This window comes from Leucopleurus acutus (genome assembly GCF_964270905.1).
Source record: "Leucopleurus acutus genome assembly, chromosome: 14".
Taxonomy (NCBI): Eukaryota; Metazoa; Chordata; class Mammalia; order Artiodactyla; family Delphinidae; genus Leucopleurus; species Leucopleurus acutus.
Window position 1 is genome coordinate 38,133,546 of NC_139156.1, and position 23,470 is coordinate 38,157,015.

Genomic DNA, 23,470 nt, shown 5'->3' on the forward strand with positions numbered 1-23,470 from the left:
TACAAAACAACACAAATATATATATAAAAAATATATACACATATATATGTAATATATTATGTGTGTGTATATATATATATATATATATATATATATCTCATACAATCACCTGAAACAAACGATCACTTTAAGAACTATGTGTAAATCATTCCTAAATGTATGTATACAAATCTTCATTGAGCGCAGAATAAGAAGACACTTAATTGGTTTGGTTTACATCTTTTTAAAAAATGTCAAGGAATATTATTAAAAATCTGGCTTAGAGAAATTTTATCTCACAGGGAAAGAGCTTATAAAATAGAAAAGAATGCCTTACGATACTTTCTAAAATATGCTATCAACAAGAACATAAAACTGAAACTCTCACATGGCCTAAAAGTTATCTTTAAGCACTTAACATGTTTCATACAATTCTAAAAATCTTTCTTAATTTTTGCATTTCAAAAAAAAAATTCAGAGATCACTAAATGTGCAAGTTGGATTTTAAGGGTAAGAAGCAGAATTTAGCACACTCCTAAATAAGTTAAAAGATCGAAAAAAAGTAATTTTTCCATTAACTCAAAAAGTATTCCCAATAAATACTAGCTCAGAATATAAATCACTTGCCTCAGACATAACTGTTTTTCTTCACTATTTATTTTTCCTAGCTGATTCAACCTGGTAATCCTTAATGATTCAAGTGTTAAAACTAGAATAAATATAATAATCTTCTTCAAGGCTCCCTAAGAAAGCAGAAGTAAAACACCTACCTCATAATTATGAGGTATAAAATTCAAAAGAACTTAGCTAATAATTTTTCAGTCCTTTTAAACTACATACTTTAAATCAAGGGCCTACTTACAGCTAAGAATGCCAGAATGCTTTTCTTCACTAATAAACAGTGGCTAAGCAATATGTAAACTGATTTCTACTTTACTGTTTGAAACTCAACTGCCAAAATATCAGATGCTGGGTATAAAAAAAACAACTAGAAATTTCAGTCTGCAGTCTGTAAGGAGCTTAGAAATTGCAACTCCACCCTAACAGCAAAGAGCTGAACAAACTGAAAAATCAACAATTCTTCTTAGAGCCATCAGAGAAGTGAGGTCACAGGTCAAACCGCTGTCCCCCAAATTGGAGAGAGAGACAGGTAGATACAGAGAATCACAATTTACAGGAGCAGAAACCTCCATGGGAACCATGCCAGGGTCGGAAAACCTAAACTGTAATTGACAAATTGCTAGAGGCTCAGTGTGGACAAGTCTAAGTTAAAAACTTCAGGGGACCAGGGCTTCCCTGGTGGCGCAGTGGTTGAGAATCTGCCTGCCAATGCAGGGGGCACAGCTTCAAGCCCTGGTCTGGGAAGATCTCACATGCCGCGCAGCAACTAAGCCGTGAGCCACAGCTACTGAGCCTGTGCTCTAGAGACCGTGAGCCACAACTACTGAGCCCACATGTCACAACTACTGAAGTCCACACGCCTAGAGCCTGTGCTCTGCAACAAGAGAAACCACCGCAATGAGAAGCCCGTGCACCGCAATGAAGAGTAGCCCCCGCTCGCCGCAACTAGAGAAAGCCTGCGCACAGCAACGAAGACCCAATGTAGCCAAAAATTAATTAATTAATTTAAAAAAATAAATAAAAAGTAAAAAATAAAAATTTCAGGTGACTAGGCATAGCGAGGGGAGTGAACTCTGCCAGGTCCTCAGTGAATCCCCTCTTGCTTCTGGCAGGGAAAGGATAAAAGGAACCATTTTGAAATAAACCAGAGCTTTCTGTTCTTCTTAACAAGGCCTGCCCTCAGGAGAAACTATTTCACCAGAGTCTAACCTGCTAGGGGGTTTTATCAGAGCCTAGCCTACCTGGGAGATTAGAAATACTCAACTCTAGCCACCTCTAACTCTCCTGTGTCATCTATGGAGGAGAAGAAAACTGAGAGGCACTGGTGAAGTTCACTGCTTGGGGCACAGGCTCATCAAAAGCCTGAGACCTAATCATAGGACTATAAAATGCTTCTCTTCCCTCCACACCTTACCACTATATTACTAAAGGCCTATTTACCATAGTTTCTCTTACCCAGTACATCATGTCCACTTTCAACAAAAAAATTACAAGGCATACTGAAAGGCGAAAAACATCATTTAAAGAGACTGAACAAGCATTAGAACCATAGTCAGATACAGCAGGTATGTTAGAATGATCAGGCCAGGAATTTTTTAAAAATATAATTTATCTGTCAAGGGCTTTAATGGAAATAAAAGCAGACAATATGCAAGAACAGATGAATAATTAAAGAGATGAAATTTCTAAGAAAGAATCAAAAATAAATACTAGAGATCAAAAACACAGTATAGAAACAAGGAATATCTTTGTAAACCTGACACAGATGAGGAAAGAATCTCTGGGCTTCAGCATATGACAACAGAGACTTCCAAAGCTGAAAAGCACAGAGAAAGAAGACTGGAAAAAACCAGAACAGAATATACAAGAACTGTGGGACAATTACAAAAGGTTTAAATTAACATATATGTAATGCAAATACCAGAAGGAGAAGAAAGAGAGACAGGGACAGATGAAATATTTAAAGCAATAATGAATGAGAATTTACCCAAATTAATGTCAGATGCCAAACCACAGATCTAGGAAGAGAATATTGAATGGACAAATTCCAAAAAAACTATACCTACACATATAATATTCAAACTTCAGAAAATTAAAAATAATGAAAAAAATTTTGAAAGAAGCCACAGGAAAAAAGCACCTTACTTATAGAGGCACAAAGATAAGAATTACACCTGACTTCTCTTCAGAAGCCATGCAAGCAAGAAGACAGTGGAGTGAAATATTTTTAAGTGTTGAGAGAAAAAAAAACCCAACCTAGAATTAATGTTGAGGAACTCAGCTTTCCTGCTAATATAAGGTATAGGCAAGAACGTTCCCTCTCACTACTGTTTTTCAACATTGTACTGTAAGTCCTGGCTAATGAGAGGAGATAAGAAAATAAAATACAAGGTATACATATTGAGAAGGAAGAAATAAAACTGTCTTTGTTTGCAAATGACATGATCATCTATCTAGAAAATCCAAAGAATCAACCAAAAAAACCTCCTGGAATCAATAAGCACTTATACCAAGATTGCAAGATACAAGGTTAATATACTAAAGTCAACTGCTCTTCTATATACTAACAATAATCAAATTTTCATTTGAAATTAAAAACACATTACCATTTACACTAGCAACCCTAAAAATGAAATACTTAGGTATAAAATAACAAAATATGTACAAGATCTATATGAGGAAAACTACAAAGCTCTTATGAATGAAATCAAAGAATAAATAAATGAAGTGATATTCCATGCTCTCAGATAGGAAGGCTCAATATTGTCAAAATGTCAGTTTTCCCTAACTTGATCTATGGATTCAACACAATTCCAATCAAAATCCCAGCAAGTTATTTTTGTGGATATATTCTAAAGTTTATATGGAGAGGCAAAAGACACAGAATAGCCAACAGTCAATATTGAAGGAGAAGAACAAAGTTGGAGGACTGATACTACTCGACTTCATGACTTACTATAAAGCTACAGTTATGAAGATAGTGTGGTATTAGTGAAAGAATAGACAAATCAATGGAACAGAAGAGAGAGCCCAGAAATAGGCCCCTGTAAATAAAGTCAACTGATCTTTGACAAAGGAACAAAGGCAATACAATGGATCAAAGACAGTCATTTCAATAAATGGTGCTGTAACACTAGACATCCACATGTCAAAAAAACAAACAAACAAAAAACATCTAGTCACAGACCTAACACCCTTCACAAAAATTAACTCAAAAAGGATCAGAGGCTTAAATGTAAAACTCGTAGAAGATATAACATCAGAGAAAACCTAGATGACCTTGGGGATGGCAATAACTTTTCAGATACAACACCAAAGGCACAATCCATGAAAGAAATAATTGATAAACCGGACTTCCTTAAAATTAAAAGCGTATGCTCTACTTAAGTCAACGTCAAGAGAATGAGAAGACAAGTCACAGACTGACAGAAAATATTTATAAAAGACACATCTGATAAAAGACTGTTATCTAAAATATACAAAGAGCTCTTTAAGATTCAACAATAAGAAAACAATCCAACTAAAAAATGGACAAAAGATCTGAATAGACACCTCAGAAAAGAAGATATACGGATGCAAACTAAGCATATGAAAAGGTGCTCATATGTCATTAGGCAATTAAAAATTAAAACAATGAGATACCACTACACACCTATTGGAAAGGCCCAAATCCAGAACACTGACAACACCAAGTGCTGACAACAGGAACTCTCATTCATTCTTGGTGGGAATGCAAAATGATACAGCCACTGTGGAAGCTTCTTACAAAAAAAACATATTCTTATCATGTGATCCAGCAACTGCAATGCTTAGTATTCATGCAAATGAATTAAAAACGTATGTTCACACAAAAACCTGAACATCGATCTTTATAGCAGCTTTATTCATAATTATCAAAACTTGGAAGCAACCAAGATGTCCTTTAGTAGGTAAATGAGTAAATTAACTGTGGTACATCCAGTCAATGGAATAATATTCAGCACTAAAAAGAAATGCACTATCAGGGCATGAAAAGATACGGAGGGAACATTAATGCATATTACTAAGTAAAAGAAGCTAATCTGAAAAGGCTACATATTGTATGATTCCAACTATATGACATTCTGCAAAAGGCAAAACTATGAAGGTAGTAAAAAGATCCGTGGTTGCCAGGGGTTGGTGAGAAGGGAGGGATAAACAGGCAAAGCACAGAGGATTTTTAGGGCAGTGAAATTATTCCGTACAATACTACAATGGCAGATACGTGTCATTATACATTTGTCCAAACCCAGAAGACGTACAACACCAAGAGTGAACCCTAATGGAAACTATGGACTTTGGTGATAATGATGCGCTAACGTAGGGTCATCAATTATAACAAATGTACCACTGTGGTGTGAGATGTCAATAGTAAGGGAGGTTGGGGGGCACGTGGTAGGGAGTTTATGAGAAAACTCTGTACTTGCTGCTCAATTTTGCTGTAAACCTAAAACTGCTCTAGGAAATAAAGTTTATTAATTAAGCAACAACAAAAAAACTACTACATGGGAATATATGTGACCAAAAAAGCACATTTTTCCTTCCGAAGAGTTAAAATAGTCCCTCTTAAATAGCTGCTCATGCTTCTACCTGTTTGCCCTGTTATAAATGACTTACTCACATCTCAGTTTTCTTTGACAAAGTTAAGCAGCACACATGTTACATGTAAAAACATACTGTGTTTCTATTCTAAATTACTTCCAAACACCCCAAAATGGGGACTTGGATACCTTCAATTAGTGGAGGCTAAAGAGTTGTGGAGTTTCTGTGTGTGCACATATAGCAGTGATTTTTAAATGTGGGGTTATTTTTGTAACTCTAAAGATGTCAAAACAAATATACAAAAGTATTTATTTATGGTCCAGCTTTCATCAGAAGCCATTAAAGGTATGTGCCAGGTTTCTGTAAAGTAAATCAGTAATTCTTGTGAAGGTAGTGGGTTCCATCTCAGGAACACAACACTCTTTGCTTTGTCTCATAATGGAGAGTGCATCTTAGAAGTGTTCTAAGTCACCTGCTAGGAACTGATTTACTTCACTTAGTACAGGCACAACTGTTGTTTGAAAGAACCAAATCCCCAGCTTCTCCTTAAATATACCCAAGTTCCGAGGATGGCATGGGAATTTTTCTGGGTTTTAGTCCCAAGCTTCTTCAAAGCAAAGTTGGTTTATGATTAAGCCCAAAATACTGGCAACAGCCACTAGGTTAAGTGTGTGTTCATATGTCTGAATGAGGGAGTACAGAAGTGTGTGTGTGTGTGTGTGTGTGTGTGTGTCTGTCTGGGGGCTGGGGGGGGGGGGGTTAGAAAGACCAGAGAGAACAAGAGAACATAATGTATGGGAGGACAAAAAGGGAAAGAATGTGAAAAAAAAAATCACTTCTCAGTTTACTCAGTTCCTAATATAAGGCCACTGCACATAGTTTTGCCAGAAAATTGCTGAGCGCATGAAGACTGCTACATTCCATTCTACCTATGGTCCCATGTAAATAGCTTTCTTTGTATCATATGGCCATTCAATAAACAGAGTTCAAGATGCCATGACATCAAGAACTAGGTTTTTACCTTTAACCACTTAACAAATTAAGAAAAATTCAGATATTCTATAATTTGCTTTGAACATTCCTATTTTTCCTAAATCATGCTGTTCCTGTTCTCTATATCTTGGCTGCATACTCTAATCCTTCAACAAACATAGACTTCTATTAGTCACACTTCTCATATTAACTATATCTCTGACTTGTAATGATATTCTTTAGAACTCGTAGCACAACAGTCTCCCAAAAAACAAGGAATAAAAAGCCATGGCATAAACCTTTAACTCTGCCCTCTCCCTCTGATAAAAATGCATTAAAACTGAAATGTCACACAAAACCACTTTTACAGAGGTTCATTTTAGCTTTAAAAAATTTTAACAACCCTAGAAAATGTAAACTACAAATATAAGAAAACAAATAACCTATATGAAATATATGTAGAAATACACAGTTGGAATTCTAATATTTTAGGGTTGAGATCTGGTCAAGATTTGCTCATTTTAGAAATAAGGAAAAGACAAGTGAATTACCTAATGTTATCTAGCAAGATAAGAATGCAGTTCTCTAAATTACAGTCCTCTTTTTACTTATATAAGTTGGTAAGGAGATTTTATCAAATCTTCCATTAAAAAGCAAATTTAATTTGAAGTCTAAAATTATGTTGTTAACTGAGGTTTGATGACTATGCATGTGTTCAAAGTAAGTAAAACACCCCCCAAAAAGCTCAACTAGAAAAACAACTGATAATTGCATGTTTTTCCCTAAATGTACTCAGCTTAGATTTTTCTAAGCTCTTAATTCATGTTTCACACTCAACTAATGTTACACAAAGTGTATTTTTAAACATGATCCAGGAATATCAAATAGAGCTTTAGACAACTCATAAAATTCCCATACTTATGTAAGTGCACAAATAAGCAACATGAACTGCCAGAGATATGAGATGCTTTGGGAAGAAAATTAGGAGGAAAAAAAAATTTTTTTGAAGTCTTCTTTTACATCTGATTGAAGCATCAGCTCCAATGAGGCATATGGAGAAGCATCAGGTTTGACAGTTTAACACAAATATAGAATGAAATGACTCAAGCATAAAATTTTATCTCAAGCAAAAATACATAGAAATAACTTCTGCTTCCAGCCAAGATGGAGTAACAGGGACTGGATTTACCTTCCTGCCTTAAACTACTATATAGCCAAACAAAATACATGAAACAGCAATTTTGAGACGTTCGACAATAGTGAGAATAAGAGCGAGGCAAGGCAAATGAGGTGAATCCCAACAGCTGTCCCATCTTAACTGCCCAGAGCTTCCAGGCTGCAGCACAGGGCAGGGGAACCCAAACAGAGCATGGCAGTCTTCCTGAGCAGATGAGACAGAACTGAAAATTTAGGGAGGCCAAGCTGGCTAGAATACACAGGCTAGAGTACCACAGAAGAGAGATCTACAGGGACTCCCCTCAAGTTTTCAGCTAGTACTGATCAGCTCATGTCTGTGAGAAAACTATCCAAACCCAGACAAAAAGTGTTAAAAAGAAGGAGGCGAAAAAAATGCCCAAAGCTAACACAAGGCCAGGAATAGTTTGTGTTCACACAAGCCAGACTAGGAAAACCTCAAAATATACAGGGTGCCAAATAGATGCTCAGGAGGAATTGTCTCAATAGTGGGCCAAAATTAGCCCATAAAAAACATTATTATAAACACAAAAGAGGTAAACCACAGACTAGGAGAATGTATTTGTAAAGCATAAATCTGAGAAAGAATTTGTATCTAGAATATACTTAAAGAACTCTTACAACAACAGTAAAAATGATAAACAACCCAGTTAATAAATGGCAAAAGATTTGAACAGACACTTCACCATAGTAAACATATGGATGGTAAATAAGCACACAAAAAGATGCTCAATATCACTAGTTGTATGGCTGTTAGCATAACTGATACCATCTTGAGCCCTTAGAGTTTCTCCTTCCACTGACCCTGCCCAGAACTGTACTGTGTAGCAGTGAATCACTACTCTGTCATCAAGGGCTTTGTAGTTAATAGATATTGTTTAACAATCATCAGGACCAGGTGGCCTCAATGCTCTGTTCGTCCCCAAACAATAAAAACCTTCACTGACGTATTCCCAGTGCCCAGGAGACTCATTACCCATTAGTGAATCCTGACTTAGGAATGCACATCCTATTTCCAAGTTCCCACCCCCATACCCTAAGTTAACTATAAAACTGTCCCGATGCCCCCTTGGCGGTGCAGAGTACAGTTGTGAATGCTTCCCGATCACTGTCCGCCTGACCCTGATCCCACCATGTGCGTAAGTTACCCTATAATAACGGATCCATTGATTACATGGAGCTGCCCACCTTTTGTTTTCGTTTCAAGATGCCTTATCAGTTTGGTGGGCACTTTTCATTCCCTCTGTCCTCCAACACTAGTTTTTAGGGAAATGCAAACTAAAACCACAATGAGGTGCTCCAACACACCCATGAGAATGGCTAAAATTAAAAATACCTACTATACCAAGTGTTGGCCAGGATGTAGAACAACTGTAACTCACACACTGGTGGGGAGAGTTTGGCAGTTTCTCAAAAAGTTAAACATACACCTAAATATGACTCAGCTAGTCCATCTCCAGGTATTAATTACCCGAAAGAAATGAAAGCATATGTTCATACGAAGACCACAAATGTTCACAGCAGCTTTATTTGTAATAGCCTCAAACTGTAAACACCCAAATGTCCATCATAAAGAGAATGGATAAACAAATTGTGTAGTATCCATATAATGGAATACTAAGTAAAATGCTAAATAAAAAGGAATGAATGACTGATACCCACATTAATCTTATAACCATTATGCTGAGGGAAAGAAGCCAAACCAAAAAAAATGTGCATATACATACTATATGGTTCCATTATATAAAATTCTAGAAAATACAAGTTAATCTATAGTGACAGAAAGCAGATCAGTGGTCTGCCTGGGAATGGGGGGTGGGAAGTACATTAGAAACAGTCACAAAGAAATTTCTGTATGCGATGGATAGTTCATTATCTTATTATGGTGATCGTTTCATGGGTGTATAAATATGTAAAAACTCATCAAATTGTATACTTCAAATATGTGTTGTTTATTTCACATCAGTTATACTTCAATAAAGTTTTAAAAAATCAAAACAAGTATTAAGAGTTGGTATGCTGAGGTCTGTGAAAGAAATCTTCAATGACCAACCTCAAAAACTCCTCCTCCCATAAAGCCTCTGCCAAACCCCAACAGTTCAAATCAATTCTCCTTCAGTATTTCTTTTTACCTGTTTTAGTGCTGTCATATAGATATCCTCCAAACTAGGATATGAGTTCCTTGAGACAATAATTTAAATGTATTCAACTTCGTATATACCCTCTATTGCCTGCATCATAAGCTGCATTGGAGTAGAAGTAAAACTAAAATCAGGGAAGCACTCACTTAGGAGGCAGTTGCTAAAATCTAACAGAGAGAAGATATTAGCCTGAATTGAGATGGTAGCAGTGGGGATGAAGAAAAGTCAAAGGACTTGATATAAAACTGGAAGAAAAAAAAAAACAAACCCCACAATATGGTGAGTAGATGTAGAAGGTGAGGGAGATAGAGTCAAGAATGCTGCATAGGTTTGTGGCTTGGATGCCTGGGAGGATAAACAAGGACTGTAGATATTCCTTCGGTACATACTAAGCACCAACTGCATGGCAGGCTTGTTCTAGACACTGAGGACAGAGCAGGGAAATAAAGTTCTAGACATCACAGATCTACAGTCTACTGAGAGTCAAAACATGTCTTTCCAGAAGACCAGTGGACACTTGAATCTGAATTCAAAGCATAGCCAGGCTGTGCTGGCTTTTACCATATTTAGCCAGTATCTTTCAACAACTAGCACTATCCTGGTACCTAGTTAAACTCTATGGAACACTGACTTCGGAAAGTTAGCAAAAAGACAAGCAAGAATATATTCTGAGAACTTAGAATCTGTATACATTCCTAAGAACTTTAAAAGACAAAGCTCATTGGTTACAATGGGCTAAGTAATCTCTTGGTGCCACTATACTTTTATTTCAATGCTGCCATCTTATGTTAAAATGTGGAACTACACAACTTAAAAAGCCATACTCTTATTCAACTGTGAAATATAAAAACATCAAAGATTTGAGAGTCAATGAAAAGGTAGATAAAGGCTAATGAGAGTTATTTAATGACCATAACATATATTTACAGCAATTACTTCTGGTATCTGAGAGTACCCCTGACAAAATGGAAGATCTCATGAGGTGATTAATACATAGTCCAGAATATAAAACTTACTTTGAAAAAGTAAGGAAGTGACTTACTGAATCCCCCCAGTTAAAAAATAAAAATAAAAATATACTAACAGAGGTAATGGGGAATGGGAAAGTAGAATAAAATCCAGATATATCTCATTTATTCAGTAAATTCAATCTGCTTTTCTCATCACAGCTGCTTAAACAGCAATAGCTGTTTAAATTTGCTTAAATAGTAAAATTACTGGTTTTAACTTTAATCCCATCACTGTAGTGATGGTTTAAGAAGGAAAATAAAGTCAAGATCCTAATAAGAGCCAAGGACTATGCATTTGGAGGACTGGTTATATTTAACCAAAATGTTGACACTTGTCAATTAACATCATTTGCAATCTCCAATTTTTCTGTGAAGTAAAACATGCTATAAAAATTATGTTGAAAAATATTCAGAAACATTGAAGAATATCTTTGATTTAATGTTAATATAAAAAGATAACAAAAAAAGAGAATAACCTGTGTACACAGTATCATCTCAAAGTGGGGTGGAGGAGGGATGGAGATAGCAAACAGTAGTCTGGGAACTCTAGAATTAAGTGAAAGACATTTCCTCAGATAATATTAATGACAAAATATTGCTTTTGTATATATGTATACATATACATATATAAACACACTTGGTATAAACTCAACACAAATTCAAAAAAGAACTTTAAAAGTCATGAAGAAAAAAGGTTCATTGTTTTGATAGAACAGATCATAAAAAGTACAAAGATAAAATATTCTGTTAAAACATTATTATTATACCACACTGGTGTGTGATATTAGCAGCGGGAAGTCTGTGTATGTGGGAGAGGGGGTAGTGTGAGGGAACTCTTTTTTTTTTTTTTTTTTTTTTGCGGTACGCAGGCCTCTCACTGTTGTGGCCTCTCCCATTGCGGAGCAACAGGCTCCGGACGCGCAGGCTCAGCGGCCATGGCTCACGGGCCCAGCCGCTCCGCGGCATGTGGGATCTTCCCGGACCGGGGCACGAACCCGTGTCCGCTGCATCGGCAGGCGGACTCTCAACCACTGCGCCACCAGGGAAGCCCGAGGGAACTCTTTAATTGCTACCCATTTTCGTTGTGAACCTAAAACTGCTCTAAAAAAGTCTATTAGCTTTTTGTTTCCTATTATTCTCTCTTTGCTGAGCATATACTGGTTTTCTTGAGAAGTACCCTTAATTTTGGCACTGCTCATAGAATTGGATAGTGTCAATCTGTTTTTTGGAAAGAAATCTGACAGAAGTCTCTAAACTCACTTTCTTCCCTCTACTTATTTAAGATTTCGTCTTGATTCGGCTAAATGCATATTTTTTAAAAACCCTAATCAGTCTTTTAGTATAGAGAAAACCAGTTTCTTCACAATCAGTGCTAACTCTCCTTCCTCAGTTAGAAAAGGAGGCAGTGGCCAAAATCATTTCCTGACTTACAAGGTCAAACTCTCCTTCCTTTAACTTTTTATACTGTTTTACAAACTTACATGAATAATTATACCATGGCCCATGGCTTTTATATACATTTCTATCTTCTCTCAATTGTAAGAGTCACAAGTGCAATGACTTTGTCTTACTCATCACTATATCCAGCTCCTAAGACACTGCCTGACATGTATCACAGTAGACGTTTAAAATATTGTTGAATGAATCTTCTTTTCAATTCACAAATAAAGGAGCAGTCCTCCAAAAGGAGTAAAAATTCAGGAGTAGTCCTCCAAAACAAGTAAAAATTTTCTCCATCTTGCTGATGAAAAGGGAATTAGTTTAAGAAATGAGCTCAAGACCATGAAAATTTGAAGAGACTAAGTACTACAAAATATCTGTTTCCAATATTTGAATAATCACAGCAGCAGAGGGAGGGGAGGTGTGTGAATGTCCGACAAAGACATTAAGGACATGTTTTGACCAGAGAACTCTCGTATACGATAATAATACCACCTTTGTATACTGCATTATACTAAGTGCTTTAATAGACACTACCTCATTTGATTATCACAACAACCCTGTGAATCAGGAGAGATATTCGCCTTTTCAGAAGTGGGGAATCTGCAGCATCAATAAAGCAGAACCAGGACTCAAACCAAACCCAAGCATCTGCCCACTACATCACATTGCCTCTGTATTACTGCATCTCATTCAACAAGCCACCCATGAAAATTAGTCTCATTAGCTTCTAAGTATTTAAAAACACAGTCAGCTATTACCTAACATAATGGAGTACTCAGTTTGTTGCATTTTTTTCCCTCTGTACTTCACTTGTGGGTAAGATAAGCAAATTATAAGAAAATAAACTAAAACTGTTAGGATAAAAACAAAACAAAACTTCCTAGCAGGTAATCTAGATTACTATAAATGGACGAACCTCAGCTTGGAATGCTTCATCTTCAGATCACATCCAGGAACCACTGCATGTCAGGGATTGTATACACATCTACAGTTTTAATATTCTTTAGCAATCCCTGATAGTCAAAATTGCTGACCCCCTAGAAACTGCATTCCTAGGTATATACCGAAGCAAAATAAAAATAAGTCCCCACAAAAATATGAATACAAATGTTCACAGTAGCATTACTCACAACAACCCAAAAGTGAATATATCTCTAATGTCCATCAACTAATGAACAGATAAACAAAATATGGTATATTCATACAATGAAACATTATTCAGCCATAAAAAAAGAATGAAATACTGATAGATGCTACAACATGGATGAACCTTGAAAACACTATGCTAAATCAAAGAAGCCAGTCACAAAGAACCACATATTATACGATTCTATTTATATGAAATGTCCAGAAAAGGCAAATCCAGACGCAGAAAGTAGATTAGTGCTTGCCTAGTGCTGAGAGGGCTGGGGTAAATGAGGAATGACTGCTCATGGGCGTGGGTTTTTTTTGTTTTGTTTTGTTTTTAATTTTTTGAAATTGAAGTACTGTAGAGTTGATTTACAATGTTGTTAGTTTCAGGTATACAGCAAAGTGATTCAGTCATAATCTTTTTCAGATTCTTTTCCCTTATACGTTATTACAAAATACTGAGTATAGCTCCCTGTGCTATACAGTAGGTTATCTATTTTATGTATAGTAATGTGTATATGTTAATCCCAGACTCCTAACTTATTCCCCACTCCTTTCCCCTTTGGTAACCATAGTTTGTTTTCTATGTCTGTGGGTCTATTTCTGTTTTGTATGTAAGTTCATTTGTATCATTTTTTTTTTTAAGATTCCACATATAAGCGATATCATATTTGTCTTTCTCTGTCTGGCTTACTTCACTTAATATGATGATCTCTAGGTCCATCCATGTTGTTGCAAATGGCATTATGTCATTCTTTTTTACAGTTGAGTAATATTCTATTGTGTATATATACCACATCTTTATCCATTCATCTGTCCATGTCAATTAATTGAAGTATAGTTGATTTACAATATTATGTTAGTTTCAGGTGTATAGCATAGTAATTCATTATTTTCATAGATTATACTCCATTAAAAGTTATTACAAAATAATGGCTATAATTCCCTGTGCTGTACAATATATATCTTATTTACTTATCTATTTTATATATATAGTAGTTTATATGTCTTTTTTAAAAATTTATTTATTTTGGGCTGCTTTGGGTCTTCATTGCTGTGTGTGGGCTTTCTCTAGTTGCAGTGAGCGGGGGCTACTCTTCTTTGCGGTGCGCGGGCTTCTCATTGCAGTGGCTTCTCTTTTGTGGAGCACAGGCTCTAGGCGCATAGGCTTCAGTAGTTGTGGCACGCGGGCTCAGTAGTTATGGCTTGTGGGCTCTAGAGCGCAGGCTCAGTAGTTGTGGCTCACGGGCTTAGTTGCTCTGCGGCACGTGGGATTTTCCTGGACCAGGGATCGAATCCGTGTCCCCTGCAGTGGCAGGCGGATTCTTAATCACTGTGCACCAGAAAAGCCCAGTAGTTTTTATGTCTTAAGCGCATACCCTTATTGTGCCCTGCCCTACTACCCTCCCCTCACTGGTAACAACTAGTTTGTTTTCTGTATCTGTGAGACTTTGTTTTGCTATATACTTTTGTTTATTTTTTAGACTCTAAATATAAGTGATATCATACAGTATTTGCCCTTCTCTGTCTGACTTATTTCACTAAACATAATACCCTCCAGGTCCATCCATGTTGCAAATGGCAAACTTTCTTTTTTTATGGCTGAGTAATATTCCATTGTATTTACTCATATACACTGCATCTTCTTTATCCATTTGTATGTTGATGGACACTTGGGTTGCTTTCATATCTTGGCTATTGTAAATACTGCTGCTATGATCATTTTGGGGCATGTATCTTTTTGAATTAGTGTTTTCACTTTTTCCAGATACATACCCAGAAGTGGAATTGCTGGGTCATATGGTTGTTCTATTTTTAGTTTTTTAAGGAACCTCCATACTGTTTTCCATAGTGGTTGCACCAAATTATGCTCCCACCAACAGTGCACAAGAGTTCCCTTTTCTCCACATCCTCACCAATATTTGTTATTTGCAGACTTTTTTTTTTTTTTTTTTTTGCGATACGCGGGCCTCTCACTGTTGTGGCCTCTCCCGTTGCGGAGCACAGGCTCCGGACTCGCAGGCTCAACAGCCATGGATCACGGGCCCAGCCGCTCCGTGGCATGTTGGATCTTCCCGGACCGGGGCACGAACCCGTGTCCCCTGCATCGGCAGGCGGACTCTCAACCACTGTGCCACCAGGGAAGCCCCTATTTGCAGACTTTTTGATGTTAGCCATTCTGACCAGTGTGAGGTGATATCCATTGTTGTTTTGATTTGCATTTCTCTAATAATTAGTGATGCTGAGCATCTTTTCATATGCCTGTTAGCCATCTGTATGTCTTCTTTGGAAAAATGTCTATTCTGGTCTTCTGCCTGTTTTTTGATTTGGTTGCCTGTTTTTCAGATATTGGATTGTATGAGCTGTTTATATATTTTAGATATTAACCCCTTGTCAGTCATATCATTTGCAAATATTTACTCCCATTTAGTAGATTGTCTTTTCGTTTTGTTGATGGTTTCCTTTGCTGTGCAAAAGTTTTTAAGTTTAATTAGGTTCCATTTGTTTATGTCTGCTTTTATTTCCTTTTTAGGAGATGGATCAAAAAAATTATTGCTACAATTTATGTCATAGAGTGTTCTGCCTATGTTGTCCTCTAGGAGTTTTATAGTACCTAGTCATACATTTAGGTCTTTAATGCATTTTGAGTTATTTTTGTATACAGTGTTAGAGAATGTTCTGATTTCATTCTTACATGTCATAAGCATTTTGGGGTCATCCTGAAAAAACTCTAAGGAAAGGCGCCATTTTTCTGAATTAGTAAATTCTTTTTTAAAAATAATTAATTAATTTTTGGCTGTGTTGAGTCTTCATTGCTACGTGCAGGCTTTCTCTAGTTGCAGCGGGTAGGGGCTACTCTTCGTTGCGGTGCACGGGCTTCTCATTGCGGTGGCTTCTCTTGTTGCAGAGCACGGGCTCTAGGTGTGTGGGCTTCAGTTGTTGCAGCACGTGGGCTCAGTAGTTGTGGCTTGCGGGCTCTAGAGCGCAGGCTCAGTAGTTGTGGTGCACGGGCTTAGTTGCTCCACAGCATGTGGGATCTTCCCTGACCAGGGCTCGAACCCGTGTCCCCTGCACTGGCAGGCAGATTCTTAACCACTGCGCCACTAGGGAAGTCCTAAGAAGATTCTTTTTAAGAAGCTGTCAAACTTTTTCAAAGCAGCTATACAATTTTACATTCCCACCAGAAGTGCATAAGGTTTCCAGTTCCTCCACATCTCACCAACACTTGGTAAAATATATATTTTTTTAATTTTAGCCGGTGAATAAGAAAAATACGTAGTCCTTTCCTCCTCTGTTTCTCCTTTACTCTCACACTATCACCACATTCACAATACTTCTGACGCTTCTGGTTACCAAATGTGTAGGGTTTTTTCCCCCACATTAAGCAATTTTCTGTGACACCAGATGGCTGTTCTAAAATTTAACTCGATTCTGACACTATCTACCTAGAGACAGCATCAGATCCCACAGGCTAAGGGCTCAGTCCCACAAGACTGGCCCCCACTTCAGGTGCCAATTGTAAGCAGTAGGTCGTCACCCAGGTTACCCACAACTTCTATTCCAGTATGGCTACAGACAGAAGGTTCTCATGACCCCTTCCTCGGGTTTAATTTGCTAGAGTGGTTCAAGAACTCAGGGAAATACTTATTTACATTTACCAGTTTACTAAAAAAGGATATGACATAGGATACAGATGAACATCCAGATGGAAAAGATGTGCAGGGCAAGGTATGTGGGAAGGGGCACAGAGCTTCCATGTCCTCTCCAGGCAAGCCACTCTCCCCACACCTCTACTCATTCACCAACCCACAAGCTCCCTGAACCTCGTAGCCAAGATTGATCATTAACTCCACTTCCAGCCCTTTCCCCTTCTCAAGAGAATTGTGGGGGCGGGGGGGGGGAGGCAATGGGGCTGAAAATTCCAAGCTTCTAATCATGGCTTGGTCTTTCTGGTGACCAGTCGTCATCCTGGAGCCATCCATGAGCCTATACAGTCACCTCATTAGAACAAAAGACACTCCTATCACCCAGGAAATGACAATGGTTTCAGGAGCCCTGTGTCAAGAACCTGGGGCAGAGACCAATATATATATTTTTTCTATTATTTTACAGCCAATTTAGGGGTATTACTGGTATTTCACAGTGGTTTTAATATCTAATAATATAATCAGTAGATAGTTTATTAGTATCTTTTCACGTGCTTATTTGCCATCCATATGTCTTCTTTAGTAAAGTATCTGTTCAAATCTTTTGCCCTTTTTTAAAACTGGGTTACGTGTCACGTTACTAGTGAGATATAACTTCTTTATATATTCTGGATTCAAATCCTTAATCATATATATGTTTTGCAATTATTTTCTCCAAGTCTATTGCTTGTCTTCTCATTTTCCAGATAGTGCTTTTTGAAGCACAAAGATTTTTTAATTTTGATGGAGTCCATTTCATCAATTTTTTAATGGACTGTGCTTTTAGTGTTGTATCTAAGAAATCTCTGCCTAATCCCAAATAGGCAGAGTAGTAAATGAAGATTTACTACTATGTTTTCTTCTAAGAGTTTCATTGTTTTAGCTCTTATATCCAGGCCATTGATCTATATTTTTTGTTTACTTTTTAAAATTGAAGTATCATTGATTTACAATTATACTAGTTTCAGGTATATCACACAATGGTTCAATATTTTTATAGATTATACTGTTTAAGTTATTACAAAATAATGGCTATATGTCTCTACACTGTACAATATATCCTTGCTGCTTGATCTTACATTTTCTTCTAGAAGTCTTCTAATTCTACATTTTATACTTAAATTTATGATCAATTTTTGTGTAGAGTGTGAAGTAAGGGTCTGTCATTTTTTAACATATGGATGTCCAATTGTTCCAGCACCATTTGTTGAAAGGACTATTCTTTTCTCCAATGCATTACCATGGCATCTTTGTCAAAAACTGACCATATATATCGGAATTTATTTGTTGACTTTATTCTATTCTATTGATCCATTTGTTTACGGCTATAGTTTTATAAGTTTTGAAGTCAGGTATTTATTAAGTCTTTTTGTTCTTTTTCAAAATTGTTTTAGCTCTTCTGGGTGCTTTGCATTTCTGTATAGGTTTTAGAATAAGTTTCTCGATTTCTACAAAGAGACCTACTGGAATTACAATAGGGATTGCAGTCAGCCTACAGATGATCAATCTGAGTCTTCCAATCCATAAAGATAGTATCTCTCTGCATTTATTTGGGTTACCTTTAATTTCTCTCTGTAATGCTTTGTAGTTTCCAGTGTACAGAAATACTTATTTTTAAAACACCAATGATAAAATTCTTACTTAAGCTTTGAATCTGGTATCAAATTGTAACAGCAAACCTTGCAAAAGTTACTTAAGAATCTTTCTGACACAATTTTAATTACCTCACATTCAACAATGGGATAAACAAATAAACAATGAACAAACAGTAAAGATCTGTTATCTCATAAAGTCTAAGGGTTTTAAAAAGTTCATAAAACCAAGTAGGAAAGAAATTAATGCCTATCTCAAGATGGAATTTTCCTTGACTATTTTGCCCCCAAAAAGTATTTGGTAGCAGAAACTAAGTACAGATCTTCCTCCACTTATGATGGGGTTATGTCTCAATAAACCCATCATTAAACTGAAAACATCAATAAGTCAAAAACCTACCAAACATCATAACTTAACCTAGCCTACCTTAAATGTGCTCAAAACGCTTACATTTGCCTATAGTTGGGCAAAATCACCTAATACAAAGCCTATTTTATAATAAAGTGTTGAATATCTCATATAATTTATTGAACACTGTACTCAAAGTGAAGACCAGAATGGTTGTATAGATATAGAAGAGTCGTAAGTATATTAGCAGTGTTTCACTCGTGATCGCATGGCTGACTGGGAGCTGCGGCTGACTGCCAATGCCCAGCATCATAAGAGAGTATCATACTGCATATAGCTAGCCCCAGAAAAGATCAAAATTCAAAGTACAGTTTCTACTGAATGTGTATCATTTCTGCACCATCAAAAAGTCAAAACATCATAAGTTGAACCATTGTAAGTCAGGGAAGAAAACCAGATCTAGTACAGATGGTCCCTAATTCCCAAACCCAAGAAAATTCCACAAACTAAAGTCATATCCACAAACTCACATAATTTCTCGCTATATCTGTATGTATATAAAACTTCATACTGCCAACCCAATTAAATACACCATCTTCAGTCTTTCTGTCTCAGTGTTTATAGCATGATTTTCATCTCCAACTGTGAATGTATAAGCTTTCAAGGAAGCATATTTATCAAATAAAATGGGGTTTATATTCTACCAAATGTTCAAATTATGAAAAGGTTTTTTTTAAACTTTGAGAAGTATGAATGTTAACAGAGACTTTTTGATGAGAAACTCTCATTTAAAATAAAAACAAAAAAAAATTCATACCAGAAACCATGTACAATTACACTATTTATAATAGCAAAAAACAGAAACTACCCAAATGCCCACTGACAAGAGAAGATGATATAAACTGTGGTATTTATTTACTGAATATTGAACATTATTGAATACTGTACTGTAGTAAAAATGAATGAACTACAGTATATGCAACAACATGATAAATATTATAAATGTAATGTTGAGGGGGAAAAAAAACAAGTCCCATTTGCTTATGTCTCTAAGCAAAACTAAACATATTGTTTGGGCACACATACATTCATAATAAAGCCTTTTTATAGAGGCAAAGGAATGATATGCACCAAATGCAGAATAGTAGTTAAAGGGGATAGGGAGTAAATGGGGCAAGGGAGGGCAGGAAAATTGAGTCACTAAGGAACACATAAATAGACACATGCAAATTATTAGTAATGTTCCAGTTCCTGGGTTGAATGGAGGGTTTATATGTTTATATGCTTTATAACTTACATATGTCATCTAATTCTTTTGTAAGTATAATTATTTTTTAAAAACATAAGCAAAATCTATTTTTAAAAATCACCCATTATAAAACATTTTCCAGAAGCGTAACTGGGCACTCAGAATATATTGGGTTGGCCAAAAAGTTCACTTGGGTTTCTCCATAAGATCCTAAAACCCGAATGAACTTTCTGGCCAACCCAATACATCAAAAAACAAATTTTTTTAAGTTTTTACCTTTGTTTCTGTTCAACTGCTTTGTCCAAGTGCTGAAAGATATCCTGAAACAGGGTGCAGCTGGATTGACTATTAATCGTATACCCATATCCTCTTTTCCAATATTGTTTCAGATCATTTAAGTATTCTAAAACCTAAAAACACAAATTTCAAAAATCATTACTATTAATTTTTATTAATGTAACAGATTTTCTGATTTAATCATGATTTTTTCAGAAAAGGTTACATTGTTTAATCACCATTCTACACAAAGTATAGTAGAATCTTAGCATTTACAGAGTTTACACTTACCATTTCAAGCATTTAAGGGTTGAACCTAAAGGTCCATGACACAGAGATTTATGCTGAGACACAAACCCAAATGGGAATGTAGAGACTGACGTGCAAGAGCAAGTTAGTAGTACTCACAAGCAGTAATCCAGCATCCATGACAGTTCAGGATACTGGGTTAAAGACATGTGCTCACCTCCGCTTTCTTCTAAAATTATTTTAAGATGATAGCAAAGATATATACAGAAAAAAGAAAAAATGTACATAGAAGAATATTCATTACAGCACAGAAGGTGCCAACAGTGAATCAGGAATTTTTAAGAATTTCAGGAAGGTAGAAACCAGATAGAAAATGAGTTACTTTGGTTCATGTATCAGTTTGGCAAAAACAGTAATAAAAGTAGACCAAGGGGGCTTCCCTGGTGGCGCAGTGGTTGAGAATCTGCCTGCCAATGCAGGGGACATGGGTTTGAGTCCTGGTCTGGGAAGATTCCACATGCCGCAGAGCAACTAGGCCCGTGAGCCACAACTACTGAGCCTGCGCGTCTGGAGCCTGTGCTACGCAACAAGAGAGGCTGCGACAGTGAGAGGCCCACGCACCGCGATGAAGAGTGGCCCCCGCTCGCCGCAACTAGAGAAAGCCCTCGCACAGAAACAAAGACCCAACACAGCAAAAAAAAAAAAAAAAAGTAGACCAAGGATATGGAAAACTGGTACTAGAAGGAATGTGTATTAATACAGATGTTCTAAAGGACAGACTGGCAAAATACACAAAAACACACATCTTTAAGGCCCATTTAATTCTGTTTCTTATAAACTAATATTCACAGAGGAACACAAGAGACAATGTACAAGAATATCTTAGAGTAGCACTGCTTAAAGGAGCTCCCCCCCCAAATTTCCTGGAAATACCTGAATTTCATTAATAGGTAGAGGCTTAAATAAACTATGATATACACATACTATGGCATACTATAAGATTATTTATAGATCTACATGAACTGACATGGAAAGATCTCTAAAACATACTGCTAAATGAGAAGAGCAGGTTAAGAATGATAAATACTTACTGGCCTCTGCTACTTGCAATAGATCAGACCCACCAACTATTATTGTTGTAGTTCAGTGGGGCAATATTATGCCATTTCTGAACCTATCATGGCCAGAGTGCTCTTTATGTACTGGGTTTTTGTATAAAACCCAGTGTATGTTGTCTAACTGCTGTTGGTAGCAGGAGAAGAGCAAGATGGTGGGGAAGGATTGTACACAGATATGTAGAGAAGGAAGATAGCTATCTGTAAGTCAAGGAGAGAGGCCTGGAACAGATATTTCTCTTACAGCCCTCTGAGGAGACCAATACTCCTGACATCTTGATTGCGGACTAGCAAAGGAATACATAATTTTCCTTCTTCATTTTCATGAGAAGTAATTGAAAGCTATCATCTATGCAAGGGGAAGCTCTGGTCAGTTATTTTCAGTGTTTTGATCCTTATGCCTTTCACAGATCTAATTCAAATGCTGGATCTCTTCCTTATTAGCTTTGTAATCTTGGACGCATCCCATAACTTAGTTGAGTCTTACTTTCATTATCTGCAAACTGAGAGTTCTAGTACCTCCTGAGAATTGTGCAAAGCCCTCAAAAATGCCCTTAGCACACAGACGTTGTTCAGTAAATGTCAATTGCTTTGTGAATTCCTGTAGTTGTGTGCTGCAGTAATTTTTTTGAAAATAAATTTATTTATTTTATTTATTTATTTTTGGCTGTGTTGGGTCTTCGTTGCTGCATGTGGGCTTCTCACTGTGGTGGCTTCTCTTGCTGCAGTACACGGGCTCTAGGCACGCGGGCTCAGTAGTTGTGGCACAGAGGCTTACTTGCTCCATGGCATGTGGGATCTTCCCGGACCAGGGATCAAACCCGTGTCCCCTGCACTGGCAGGCGGATTCTCAACCCCTGCGCCACCAGGGAAGCCCTGCTGCAGTAATTTATATGAGGGGTAATCTTTGTACAATAAACATATTTGTTAAAGACAAAAAAAAAGGAATAATACAGTATAATATCATTTACTAGCAAAATACACACACAATTACACTGTTTACATTTCTAAGAATGGTATAAATTATAAATAGAGCACAGAAAAGGTTGAAAAGTACACATAAACTGACAGGAGTGGTAGATTTCTGTGGAGAGGTCTTGAATTGGAGTTGGTGATTAAGGTAGCCTTTATCTGAATGTCAAACTTGTACTCATGTATCATTTTGATCCAACACCAAAAATAAAGGACTAAATCTTGCAACCCAAAAGAGGTACAAGAGAAGACTACACAGTAGTTATGAGCCATTCTTCTCAGGAGAGTCCCTAGAGAAATTAAGTGCAAGCCGTAAGTTTAAGAGCAAGAGCAAGGGTAGGCCACTGCCATATACCAAACACAAAACTAAACATATATTAAAGAGGCAATTAAATTAAGAAGTTAGCAAAAGGGACAAAGTAAACGTTAAAAAAATTAAAAAGTATTAGATAAAGTTCTGCCAAATCTATTCAAGAAATAAAACAAAAATAGTATCAGAAATGAAAAAGGAGAGGCGCTTCAAACTGTGGCACAGGGAAAAGGATGTCAAGCAGAATTCGGCAGTCTTGCTGAGTTGAGGAGTCAGAACTCAGAGTTTAATAAGTCTGAAGTGGTTGGAATTAGCAGGGTAGAGTATCAGAGAGGAGGAAGCTACACAGAAAAAGAACTCCAAAAATCGTGGGGGGGTCCCCTTGATTCTGCTGCCAAAGGCAGTGGGAGTTGTAAGCTGATCAATTCCAGAGCTATCACAAGGCTGAGAGATATTCATGTTCCAAGCAGCCTAAGTAGAGAGAGCTTCCATAGATACCAAGACATCCAGGACTTCAATCTGGACCCCAGAAGAGACATACTTTAATAGTAAAGACATGTGTATAAGTAAGGTTTTGTTTCTGAGTTTTGTAAGAGGTCAGGTCGAGAGCATGAAACTCAG

At 36.8% G+C, this 23,470-nt stretch overlaps 1 protein-coding gene across 2 annotated transcripts in view; it reads right to left on the minus strand.

Annotated features, from left to right (window-relative positions):
• The window catches only part of MINPP1 (multiple inositol-polyphosphate phosphatase 1), a gene marked incomplete at its 5' end in the record, with an annotated part of 46,871 nt that overhangs the window by 9,573 nt on the left and 13,828 nt on the right, over positions 1-23,470 (minus strand). Inside the window, one exon of one of the 2 annotated variants that reach the window (XM_082854550.1) lies at positions 20,204-20,337. The exons of the other annotated variant lie outside the window; for it this stretch is intronic. Within the exon in view, the coding sequence (XP_082710676.1) occupies positions 20,204-20,337 (134 nt within the window). The remainder of the gene's footprint in view (positions 1-20,203; positions 20,338-23,470) is intronic. 2 annotated transcript variants of the gene reach the window in all.